The 13,650-nt window shown below is 43.1% G+C and overlaps 1 protein-coding gene across 5 annotated transcripts in view; it reads right to left on the reverse strand.

The window, feature by feature from the left end:
* Positions 1 to 13,635, reverse strand: part of LOC110521059 (S phase cyclin A-associated protein in the endoplasmic reticulum) — an 88,020-nt gene extending 74,385 nt beyond the window's left edge. For 3 of the 5 annotated variants that reach the window (XM_021598504.2, XM_021598492.2, XM_021598486.2), the window contains exons 1-4: positions 13,328 to 13,635; positions 9,820 to 9,937; positions 8,671 to 8,747; positions 8,267 to 8,464 (exon numbers count right to left, since the gene is read on the reverse strand). In XM_021598504.2, coding sequence (XP_021454179.2) covers positions 8,267 to 8,464; positions 8,671 to 8,747; positions 9,820 to 9,937; positions 13,328 to 13,492 — 558 coding nt within the window. In that variant the 5' untranslated portion in view covers positions 13,493 to 13,635. Of the gene's footprint in view, positions 1 to 8,266; positions 8,465 to 8,670; positions 8,748 to 9,819; positions 9,938 to 11,828; positions 12,118 to 13,327 lie in introns of those variants that run through there. The other 2 variants (XM_021598498.2, XM_021598509.2) reach the window with 2 other exon arrangements.
* Positions 13,636 to 13,650: the final 15 nt, after the last annotated feature.

Raw genomic sequence — 13,650 nt, forward strand, 5'->3', positions numbered from 1 at the left:
GGCAGGTAGCCTAGTGGTTAGAGCTTTGGGCCAGCAACTGAAAGGGTGCTGGATTGAATCCCCGAGCTGACAAGATAAAAATCTGTTGTTCTGAACAAGGCAGTTAACCCACTGTTCCCTGGTAGGTCATCATTGTAACTAAGAATTTGTTCTTAACTGACTTGCCTAGTTAAATAAAACAAATGCAAACATATCAGGACAATGAGAAACTACTTGGTCGACGGTTGTTGCTCAATATGCGATAATGTGACTAGAAAACAATTTATACAACAGCCAACTTTCTGGGACATCGACATGTCTTATATGGGCAAGAAATCTTAAATCCTTGTTAATCTAACTGCAGTGTCGAATTTACAATCGCTATTACAGAAAAAAATACCCTACTAATGTTTGAGGATAGTGCACAACAACTAAACACTTATCACGGCAACTGATTTGATACACTCACCACTGAAGGTAAATAATGTACTTACATTCAGTAATATTGCTCTGATTTGTCATCCTGAGGGTCCCAGAGATAAAATGTAGCATAGTTTTGTTTGATAAAATCTATTTTTTCATTCAAAATGTAGGGAACTGGGTTCTACAGTTTGACCCCACGGCTGTCTCTGACATTGCTGGGAGTGTGTAATTATTTGTATTACCATAGCATTTTTGTATGTTCTCTATAGTTATATACTTGAAAATGTATAAAGTGACCAATTTGGCACATTTGGGTAAACTCCTGGCAGACTTGATGAAAAATGTTGTGTAGTGAGGTAATTCTTCACTGTAGCAGTCTGAAGCTAAGCACACACACTGCTGCCATCTTGTGGACAAAATCGAAATTACACCTAGAATCCTCTCTCTTGCATTCAGCAGATAATGTATTTAAATAGAAAATGCATGTTCTTTGGTTTATATTATCTTTTACCAGATCTAATGTGTTATATTATCCTACATTAATTTCACATTTCCACAAACTTCAGTGTTTCCTTTCAAATGGTATCAAGAATATGCATATCCTTGCTTCAGGTCCTGAGCTACATGCAGTTAGATGGGTGTCATTTTAGGCCAAGAGAATAAATAAATAAATAATATATATAATATATCACTTTGGAAGCTAAGCCCCAGTGAAGGAGAGTGCCCCCCCCCCTCTATAAAACAGAGAGGGATGGTTATCTGGGCCAGGCCCAGTGAGTGGAGCTCATCTCACCCGCACACACAGGTAGGAGGCCCGCTATTCAGCCCAGAACAAGGGAGGACAAAAGGAGCTCAGTAAAATACTTCTCCCTGCCCCACTGATCCACCACAAGAGGTGGGGCTGAAATTACCAATGACATTACCAGAGGGGCCAAGACAAATTGAATTGGCTTGTAATCATTTCTTGCTACTGGCACAGGAAGAGTCTGGTGACGCCACCTCATTGTCCATCTGATACCTAATCTCAGAGTTCAGGAGCTAGAACTCTACCCACTGTTCATTTCCCAGCCTCTGTGAAGGTAGCTATCGAAATACAAAATCTTATAGCAGTCAAACTGGTAGGCTACATAATGAGTCACATTTCTTTAAATTATTATAGGTCATCTGACAGGGTCAGTTGTGAAGACTAGAGGCTGTCCCCTCAGCCCAACACAGAGCTCTAGTGAAACAAACAGAGGGGACATACTAGGATGGGAAGACTAGACAGGATTCTACACTAACATTTTTACATTGATGTTGATAGATTTACTGTAACAGGAAAGGAGACAGACTTAAATAATAATAAATAAATAACAAGTGCAACATTATTTATTGCAGTTTTTAAAGTGCCATGTGTTCTTTTCTGAAAAATCAGGTCAGTTTTTGAAAGAATTATACTTCATACCAAAAGGATACCACAGTAACAGGATTTTGCTCTCAAAAATCTCACTTTTTAACAGAACATCCAATTGTGTTGTTTTTCAAAGTCCACAACAATGCCTAAACCACATCAGGGGACCATTTGAGGTCTTTGAAAAATATGAGAAATGTTGCATTTTTTGTGTGCGTAGTTAGTTACCCTTCAATTCAGGTGTGCACAAGCCAGTCATTTGTTTGGCTAGCTGTGTTTCTGTAGGGCACTTGTGATGGAGTTTTCAAAACAAATTGCCACAGGATTGATGCAAATAATCATGATTCTGCCAGGTAAGCATATACTACCTTTTGAGGATCTCAGGACCCATGCCAAATCTTTTTAGTTTCCTGGGGGGGAATAGGCTTTGTCGTGCCCTCTTCACGACTGTCTTGGTGTGTTTGGACCATTCTAGTTTGTTGTTGATGTGGACACCAAGGAACTTGAAGCTCTCAACCTGCTCCACTACAGCTCCGTCAATGAGAATGGGGGCGTGCTCCGACCTCCTTTTCCTGTAGTCCACAATCATCTCCTTGGTCTTGGTTACGTTGAGGGATAGGTTGTTATTCTGGCACCACCCGGCCAGGTCTCTGACCTCCTCCCTATAGGCTGTCTCGTCGTTGTCGGTGATCAGGCCTACCACTGTTGTGTCATCTGCAAACTTAATTATGGTGTTGGAGTCGTGCCTGGTCATGCTGTCGTGGGTGAACAGGGAGTACAGGAGGGGACTGAGCACGCACCCCTGGGGAGCTCCAGATTTGAGGATCAGCGTGGCAGATGTGTTGCTACCTACTCTCACCACCTGGGGGGGGGGGGGGGGGGGGGGGGGCTGCCAGGAAGTCCAGGATCCAGTTGCAGAGGGAGGTGTTTAGTCCCAGGATCCGTAGCTTAGTGTTGAGCTTTGATGCAACAATTTAAAAGATTTTAGTGAGTTACAGATCATATAAGGAAATCAGTCAATTGAAATAAATGCATTGGGCCCTAATCTATTGATTTCATATGACTGGGAATACAGATATGCATCGGTTGGTCACAGACCCCTTAAAAAAGGTAGGGCCATGGATAAAAATAAACATATTTCAAAAATCAGTATCTGGTGTGAGTGACCACCATTTGCTTCACATAGCGTTAAATCAGGCTGTTGATTGTGGAATGTTGTCCTACTCAATGGCTGTGCAAAGTTGCTGGATATTGGCGGGAACTAGAACGCGCTGTTGTACATGTCGATCCAGAGCATCCCAAACATGCTTAATGGGTCACATGTGAGGTGAGTATGCAGGCCATGGAAGAACTGGGAGTGCTTCAGCTTCCAGGAATTGTGTACAGATCCTTGCGACATGGAGCCGTGCATTATCATGCTAAAACATGAGGTGATGTCGTGCCGTTCATCTGCTGGCAATGGGTCTCAGGATCTCGTCACGGTATCTCAGTGCCTTCAAACTGCCATCTATAAAAACGCAATTGTGTTTGTTGTCTGTAGTTTATGCCTTGCCATACCATAACCCCACCGCCACCACGGGCACTCTGTTGACAGCATTGACATCAGCAAAACGCTCATCCACACAACGCCCGGAACAGTTGAAACCGGGATTCATCCGTGAAGAGCACACTTCTCCAGCGTGCCATTGGCCATCGAAGGTGAACATTTTCCCACTTAAGTCAGTTATGATGCCAAACTGCAGTCAGGTCAAGACCCTGGTGAGGACACCGAGCACCCAGATGAGCTTCCCTGAGACTGTTTGACAGTTTGTGCAGAAATTATTTGGTTTTGCAAACCCACAGTTTCAGGTGGCTGGTCTCAGATGATCCCTCAGGTGAAGAAACCGGATGTTGAAGTCCTGGACTGGCGCAGTTACATGTAGTCTGTGGTTCTGAAGCCGGTTGGACATACTTACCAAAATCTCAAAAACGACAGAAGAGAAATTAACACTGTCATCTGCTCTGGTGGACATTCCTGCAGTCAGCATTCCAATTGCACGTTCCCTCAACTTGAAACATCTGTGGCATTGTGTTGTGTGACAAAACTGCACGTTTTAGATTGGCCTTTTATTGTCCTCAGCACAAGGTGCACCTGTGTAATGATCATGCTGTTTAATCACCTTCTTGAGATGCTACGCCTGTCAGGTGGATGGATTATCTTGGCAAAGGAGAAATGCTCACTAACAGGGATGTAAACTAATTTGTGCATAAAATGAGAGAAATAAGCTTTTTGTGCATACGGAAAATTTCTGAGCCTTTGATTTTAGCTCATGAAACATGGGACCAACACTTTACATGTTGCATTTATATTTTTGTTCAGTGTATAGGATTATTACCCTTTTTTTTCACAGGCCCAAATGGGCCACTGACGGTTATGATGGACTGGCCCAGAGGGTTTCCAAAACCTCCCCTTTAGGCTATGTCGAGCCGTGACATGCCGTGGGCATTCCAGTGCTGTTGTTGCCTCTTCCGATTTTTGGTCAATTGCACATTACTGTTTGAATAAAAAAAAATAGTGAACCAAAAACTATGTGACCTAGTAAACAGTGAACAATTAAAAATGTGACTGTTTGGTTGCAGTATCGAACCCTGCTAGAGCCTGTCTGTTGCCTGCTCAGAAATCAGCCCAGGCAGAGCTCTAGTGAAACAGACGTTGGTTGGTGATTGATGGGGAGTGTGGAGGGAGTGGTAATTGAGACTAAAGCTTCACAGTGCTTTTAGTTAATAGACAAGTCAGGCCAGTGAAAGATGTGTCCAGCAGCAGGCCTGCTGATTAGTTAGTTAACAGCCTCAGCCAGGCCCTCCGCTGCTGCCGACTTCATTTGATTTTGAAGGGACCACAGCTGAAGGGAGGCAAAAAAAACTACATTCATGACAAACTAAAAACACTTACCCACAAATACTACTCACCTAAATATAAATACTTAAGATTTCCTGAGGACTGCATAAAGATCTAAACCCACTAGAGGTCAAATGCTGTAAAAACTGTAAAAAGCTGTAAAAACGTGGTCATTCTGGTAACAATTCAATTAAAACGTTTAGATGAGTGAAAGCCAATTCAATTTCACTTTTAGTTTCTAACAATATATTGTGTGCCAATTATGTCTGTTTTTGCCTTAAAGTTTCTCCAATGTCATACTTTATGATGCAGTAGATGCCTTCTACAGTAGCTCTCTGTTCAAGAGAACTCAGAGCCTCCTCCCCTGCACGGTAGTGTAGTATGATGTGTCATAAATCAGGGACCGGACAGAACAAATGGTTGATAAGAACCAATTAGACCCGGGGGATGTGGGTTCAAGAGATGTGAACATTACTAATATACAAGCATGAATCAGATTGCGGCAGGCTCTACTGGCTGGGGGGAACCACAAAAGATGAACCAGTGTTGATGAAAGTGCTGAATGGTCTCTGTTGGTCTGTTAGTCTCATTCAAAAAACACAAGCACACTATTGAAATAACACTCCCTGCAGAAATGTAAAAATGTATCTTTAAACTAAAGATATCTGGGCTGAGTCTCAATCTAGCACATCCAACGATGTCGCCCTTCCGCATCTGCAGTGGTAGGTGACAGAGCTACAGCTGTGTTTGTCAGACTTTGAGACATCCTGAAAATCTGTCATCTCACAAAAATGGTTTGGCCTACATACTATTACCCCTATATGGAAGATGAGACTCTCACGAACATGTCGGTTGTTTTGCTCTAAGAACCCCACAAGAGTCGCAAGACTCATGAAGTCAGTACAGCCGATCTGCCAACTTCTGTCTGTAGCATTAGAACAGTTTGGGCTACAAACTAATATGACCCTATTATGGAAAGGCGAGTCTCTCACGAACAGTTACATGTTGGACGCCCACAAGCCTCACTAGACTTGTCTGAAGGTACCCCAGTGCAAGTTTAAAAATTAATGTAAGTATACGGTGCATTCGGAAAGTATTATTTAAAAAAAAGTTGAGCTCAGGTGCATCCTATTCTCCATTGATCATTCTTGAGATGTTTCTACAACTTGGAGTCCACCTGTGGTAAATTCAATTGATTGGACAGGATTTGGAAAGGCACACACCTGTCTATATAAGGACCCAGTTGACAGTGCATGTCAGAGCAAAATCCAAGCAATGAGGTTGCAGGAATTGTCCGTAGAGCTCCGAGACATCATTGTGTCGAGTCACAGATCTGGGGTAGTCTATCAACACATTTCTGCAGCATTAAAGTTCCACAAGAACACAATGACTTCCATTATTCTTAAATGGAAGAAGTTTGAGCTGGCCACCCGGCCAAACTGAGCAATCGGGGGAGAAGGGCCTTGGTCAGTGAGGTGACTAAGAACCCGATAGTCACTCTGACAGAGCCCCAGAGTTCCTCTGTGGAAATGGGAGAACCTTCCAGAAGGACAACCATCTCTGCAGCCCTCCACCAATCTGGCCTTTATGGTAGAGTGGCTAGATGGAAACCAGTTGTACAACTGAAATGTGTCTTCTGCATTTAACCTAACCCCACTGAATCAGAGGTGCAGATTGCTGCCTTAATCGACATCCACGTCTTCGGCACCCGGTGAACAGTGGGTTTAACTGCCTTGCTCAGGGGCAGGACGAAAGACAGCCCACTCTGAGTTTGCCAAAGGGCACCTATAGGACTCTGACCATGAGAAACAAGATTCTCAGGTCTGATGAAAACAAGATTGAACTCTTCGACCTGAATGCCAAGTGTCACGTCTAGAGAAAACCTGGCACCATCCCTAAGGTGAAGCATGGTGGTGGCAGCATCATGCTGTGGGGATGTGTTTCAGCAGCAGGGACTGGGAGACTAGTCAGAATCAAGGGAACAATGAAAGGAGCAAAGTACAGAGAGATCCTTGATGAAAACCTGCTCCAGGAACGACCTCAGACTGGGGTGAAGGTTCACCTTCCAACAGGACAACGACCCTAAGCACACAGCCAAGACAACACAGAAGTGGTTTCGGGACAAGTCTCTGAATGTCCTTGAGTGGCCCAGGCAGAGCCCGGACTTGAACTCGATCAAACATCTCTGAACAGACCTGAAAAACTCCCCAAATACAGGCGTGCCAAACTTGTAGCATCATACCCTAAGAGTCAAGACTCTAATCACTGCCAAAAGGTGCTTCAACAAAGTACTGAGCAAAAGGTCTGAATACTTATGTCAATGTGATATTTAATTTGTGGGAAAAGTCAAGGGGTCTGAATACTTCCCAAATGCACTCTATATGGAAGTAGTTTAGTGCCTAAAATAAGGGGTTAAAAACATTTAAAGAAATTGTTTCCTGATCTTTCTTATATCTCACTTTAAAACAAACTCTTTAATTTAATGTTTTATATATTTGTTTTGAGGGGTCCTAAAATTCAAATCAAATAGCAAAATAATCCTTTGTATGACAATTTTTAAACAAATCCATATGTTAGATTAGAAAACCCCTCCCCCCGGTTTAGAATCAAAACTAATCTATAGGCCTGAGTACAAAGTGATGCCAGGCCAGAGATGCGTGTCTGTGGGTGGCAGAGCGCAGAGGGGCGGTTTATGTTTGAGTGAGAGAGCAAAGTGCAGATTTACACTGCTCCAGGGGATTGTGGCCGGGTGGAATCAGAGCACTCTGCTTCTCCTCCAGCTAATTCTATCATTTATCAGAGTCAGTCAGTCCATTAGGGCCAGGCTGAGGCTGGCTGGGTGGGACTGACAGGGACAGGGGGTATGAGCCCAGCTCATTAGACTTCACTGGGGTGGGAACACACAACAGCCAGACTACATCTCACACAGCCTCACTGTCAGCATGGAGACCACAGGCAGGGGCAGTGTGTTCCAGCACTGACCACACGCGGTCACCACAACCATGCTCAGCATAATGCTGCATGGCAGACTGATCGATACAGCAGAGCAGTGTATACCAAGATCAACATGGCAGGCCAGCCCTGAAGTAGGATTATACCACAGGCTCTGCCTAGTAAACAAAAGCATTACTGTGTATTATCAAAATCCCAATATACTTAGTGTGCCATCAGTAGCGGAGTACATAGAAATGTCCATTCATAGTTGGCCTAAACAGAGACTCAGGCATCGTTCCACTTAGTAGGCCGGCCGGCCCCCATTCCAAGCCCACTAGCACAGCCGTTACACCACACAGCACACACCCACATTGTTTACACCATGTCATTAATATCCACTCCCTCCAGCCAAACCCAGGAGAGTGCCCTGTGATAATTCTCTCACTAGCAAGCCTTCAAAGGCCCTCTGACACTAACCAGAGAACAAGTGGAATGTGAGAGAGCAGAAGGAAAACCCCGTTAACAACTCAATATCCCCCTCTAGTGTTGATGAAGTGTGGTGCTCTGCAATGCCTCCAGTTGTTCCTATTTTTGTTGTTGAGGACCCTGTTGAGGTAGGGGTGTTTAGGTTTTGGGTCACATCTTAAGGTCCAGAGACCTACCTTACACTCCACCACACTCTGATCAGATTCACAGGTGACATAGATCTCATCCACTGCCCGCCGCAGGTTGTCGAAGAGGAAGGCCCAGTATCGTGCTCGCAGGTCCACCTTGCGCGGCTGCCTGGCTTTGGTGGGACTCTTCTCTGCTCCCTTGTCAAGCAAGGCCCCGGCTGTGCTCTTGTTGTCCAGGCCTGTATTCTGTAGAGACAGCAGAAGAGGAGACAAAGCATAATGTTGAGGCAAAGAATAGGATGTTGCTAGGTCTACAATGCTCCCTAGTGGTACATGTGCTTAACTAGCAGTGAGCAAAATATTTCATTCATCTTTAGGTTTTATTATTTCATAAAGGAGGCAAAATTAGAATAAGTAAGTAAGCTAATATTAAAAGATGACAATATGCACACCTGTTTCTTATTCCTATGCAGTCCAGAGTTAATTCTCTGATTCCTCAAATTGGCGTTTGTATGAGTCTTGGACTTCCCTGTGAAATATAAAAAATAAACATTTCATTTCCAGAAAAACAAACTATTAATCCTAAAAAAGCCACAAAAAAGCTTTTACATTGATCTGGTCACCCTTTGTTTTTCAAAAGATGGAATATGGCCTGTGGGAGTAACAAAACATAAAAGTACAGAACTGCACACACACACACACAATACAGACTGACCCAAAGCCTTGCAAGAGAGAAGAGAATGCACTCTCTCCCTCCTCTCTCACGCTGTTCTCTGCACAACATTGTCAGTAGGTAGCATTCCCAAATAGTGTGGGGAAACAACCCTGATACAATGACCACACGGCTGTGTGCATGAGCAGGTTCAATCTGTGATACCAATAACATCTTTCTGGTTTGTTGTCCAGTTACCCATTGCAGAACCCATCCAGACAGTTATGAAATATTCCGCCAGTGTTCAATCAAAGGACTAACTGGGTTAATTGTTGTGTGTTCCTAATCATGATCAATCATGTTTAAAAGCTAGCAAACTGACTTTCTGTCAACCCATTAAACATTCCTCCACTACTAGAGGGTGTGAAGCTCATTAAATCAGAGTTATATTGATCTTTTAAATCTGACGAGGGACCAGTGAAATGACACATCACCTTGACACCTGTTTTGAATTCAGTCGTCTCAGGGAAGGGAAATATATGAAGGCCAATGCATAGAATAACAGAGGTGAATCAAAGGCTGTAATTTTGTTAAGGGAGATATTGTATTACAGCCAAGAGTCTGGACTCACGTGATCGTTCCCCACCACAATGCCCTTTGCTGTGCCTAAGTTAATTGATTCCTTTGTTCCAAATAGACAAAGGGCTTGATTCAAGCACTGTAAGTCAATATCAGCACCTGCCACTGGAGGTGAACATTGGTTTGCCCATCTAATTAATTATATACCCACCAAGACAACACAAATGTATCTGGTGAAAAACATAATGGAATCTACTTCAAAGAAACACGCATCTGTAAACATAAAAACAGTCATTCCTTTTACATCAGACTGATACATTCAGTATTATCAGGCCCAGTTGAGCGTGTGTGTGTGTGCATTTTCACTGACCTTCCTCCTCTTTGTTCTCCAGAGGAACACTCCAGGCAATGAGATTTCTCGCAGCACGGCCCTCTTCTGCCACAATCTTCCTCACCTTGTCATGGCTGTTTGACCGCCGAAAGGATGCCTGCAGACAAAATGGGGACCACATCAAATGGTACCAAATATCAAAAAACATGAAGGCATATAACCCAGCTGTAGGACTCCATGGATGAGTTCATAACATTGACAACATGCTGTGGATGGAAACTGGTGCTTTGTACAGAACAGTAGATTAATAGTACATTACTATGCAGCATAGTTTCCTTACATATACTGTAGGCTAGGCTACACTAGAGAATGTACACAAGTGTTTTATGGCCAAGGAGACCTGCCCCACACAGGTCATATAAAGCATATGATGTTTTGAACAGCACAAGACAACATGGCTCTTCACACATGCGTGTGATGGTATGGTGCTTGGTAACAGGACATAGACACATAGGTATGGGTTTAATTAACATGGGGGAATCAAATGCTTTGTCATAAATAAATGCAGAGTACTGTGCTATAATAAAGACGTCTCTGAACCCTGGGCTCTGGCCTCTCCCTGGGCACCTCATGTGACATTGAGTTAGTCATGCAAGTTGAGTGGATGCCAAAATCTCTTGCTCGCTCCGCTCTTTACCTCTTCCTCACACACCAACGCACATGTGCACGAACACACACAAACACTTATACATAGACAGACAAGCAGGCACATCACAACATGGTCTAGATAGGATCCCATGCATGAATGCCAAGAGAAAGTGCTTATAGAGCATAAATCAGACTGAGTCCCACTTTGCAATGCCAATTAAAGACTCTGCCATTTCCAAATATTGAGAATGCCTGGCATCTAGGTTTACGTTTTCTATAAGCACAAAATAAATGAATATGATTGTGACATTATCATACTGTATTGTTGTGCACTTCATTCCACGCATTTTAAGATTTTGCATATTTTCCACATACAGAATATAATTGATTGACAGCAACACGATTTCGAGTTTAAATGCAAAATAATCTCCCGGTGGATAACAAAGTTAAATCTACTGGTAACCCAATTAGACTATAAAAACGACTACCTAAATTTGGACTTGCTTATCAAAATCGGGACCTGAACCAGACTCAAGGTTCTCTGCATTCTGTCCGCAATAGCAACCGAGGCATGTCATGAGAGATTGTTTTATGTCACTGCCATTCACAAAGACTACAACAAAATAATGACTTCCATGACACCTTTCAAAGAAACTAATTAGAACAACACTAACATTACCGTTTATCTACCAAATGAAGTGTCTGACAATACAGAGGTACTTCTATGTTTTAATCAAGCCCATGGTATCTCTTCTGTGTGGAACTCCCACACTATAGTATCATAGCATGCTGACAGAACAGGCTACATGCTCATATGACTCATTAAGTTTTTACACATGCATAAACAGCAAGCAGTGTCCTGGTCTGCTACCATTTCATGTCCTTCTGGAATATTCACAACTGACCTACTTTTAGTGAGCAAAAAAATATCCTTTACATAAGCTCCATTCTATTACTATAGAAGAGCATAAGGACAATGGGATCAAACACCAACATCACTGAGGCTGCACATCAAACAGAGTAGCCAAACCCCACTGAAAATTAACAAATAGCAAGCTAGGTTACCATCACAGCAGTGAATATACTGTACCGCCTGAGGCTGGCAATGCTTACAGAAAGGCTCTCCTGATCCACTTAATCAGCTGCTGCCACTTGGCCTTCACTATGGAATGTTATTTTTAGCTATTTTATTTATTTAACCTTTAACTAAGACGGTGCAGGTTGTTTTTTGGAGCATGCGTTATGCTAACTGGTTTATAAACTGAGCCTCTACATATGCACAGGAAAGGGCCGGTCCTGAGGAGCAGGTGTAGGGTTTTCATTCTAAAAGCAGGTCTACAAACAGACACATGCAGCAAGTGGGAGAGTGAGAAGAGAGACAGAGATGAGAAGATACATACAGAATAGAAGTAGAGTCTGTAAGCAGGTTCCTCGTCCTTATCCGCCCCTGACATACTTTTGTAGCCAACTTCAGCCAACCTGTTTCCCCTCGACGGCATTGCCACTTGTGCAAGGTGACAGTGAATCGACAGCAGGACCAAAATAGACTGTATGTAGCTTGAACTGCTATAGCAACTTGCCCAGCTGTGTCAACTACTCCAATTGTGATTGAGCTGTCTAATCAGTGCTGAGCTAGTAGCCAACCACCCCTGCTGCAGACCACTGCTGCCTTTCTGCCTGCCGGCTCTCCTCTGCTATCTGTTTACAACGTCTCTCCTCTTCTGTCATCTCACAGCGCTGCATCGCTGCCCCCTTTCACTCCCTCTGCCACAGCACCGCGCAGTCATGTGGTATTGGAACTCACTAAAATATTTCCTGTATATAGTATGATTACTTAATTGTGTAGTTAATGTTTCTTATTTCTCTTGTATTTTTTTCTAGTAATGCATTGTTATTGATTATTGTATTATTGGGTTGAGTTTGCAAGACAGGCATTTCACTGTAATTGGGCATGTGACTTTAAAACTTCAAAATTAAAACTTTAAATGTGCGCACACAGTAGGCCTGCCTCTCAGACCCTGTCCTCCGCTGCCAGTGATGTGTGAAACTGCAGGCTCAAGGAGTGTGCTAATGTAATCTTGCGCTCGCCAGAGAGGCTGAGGCTCAGCAGCATCCTATTGGACTCGACAGTTGATGAATCATACAAGGCTGGAAGATAAACACAAAACCACATGGTCTTCCTGCAACTTTGTGCCAAATGAGTAGTTTCACAATGAACGTTGTGAGGTCTGCAGCAGATTTCATGTGACAGCAGGTTCTCTTTTTGAAAACACCACTTTGCCTAAAAAAACAACTACTGTTGGTGTCATCAGCAATGCATCCCTGTATTTTGGCAGGTCACTGTAACCAATACATACAAATTCTATAGTATATATTTTCCTGTCAATACATCCTGTGTGAGGGCATCCTATACAATAAGTGTAAAAAAATAAATAAAGAACACCCGCTCTTTCCATGACATAGACTGACCAGGTAAATCCAGGTGAAAACGATGATCCCTTATTGATGTCACTTGTTAAATCCACTTCAATCAGTGTAGATGAAGGGGAGGAGACAGGTTAAAGAAAGATTTTTAAGCCTTGAGACAATTGACACATGGATTGTATGTGTGTGCCATTCAGAGGATGAATGGTCAAGACTAAATATAAATGCCTTCGAAGGCGCTACTACAGCCTGGGGTTCGACCCCAGTCGTGACCGGGAGCTCAATATTAATAGGAAGGTGTTCCTAATGTTTAGTATACTCAGTGAATTATTGAAAGGTGGCTAGCCAGTAACAAGCCAAGTTAGTTAGCCATCAAATATAAACGTATTAGCTAGCTAGCTATCTGAACGCGGTCTTAATTTGCAGGTCATAGTTACATTATAGTAGAACTTGAAAATAGAGCTAGTTACAGTACCTTCAAGGCAACGGTTATTGGAGTATTCCTGCTTTTTCCTCCTCCATGCGAGGACCCTGAGCTGTTGCTGCCAGACCTCTCCCTCCCGTCCCCGCCTTGTCCAATTCTAATACCGAATCGGTGCTGGCCACGCCGTCGTCCATCGTTGCGACTGTCTTTTGACATTTACGTAATTCAATTCTCAGGGTAAAAGCTAAACTTCTTAGAAAATTAGCTAAATTGATGTGTTTTATGTGTTGACGGAAACGACATAAGACACCATTGACAGTTATAATCTACATAGCATTTTGCCGGAAGTGTATGATAAAATGTATGACCGTTTC

Source organism: Oncorhynchus mykiss, chromosome 1 (genome assembly GCF_013265735.2).
Source record: "Oncorhynchus mykiss isolate Arlee chromosome 1, USDA_OmykA_1.1, whole genome shotgun sequence".
Lineage (NCBI taxonomy): Eukaryota > Metazoa > Chordata > Actinopteri > Salmoniformes > Salmonidae > Oncorhynchus > Oncorhynchus mykiss.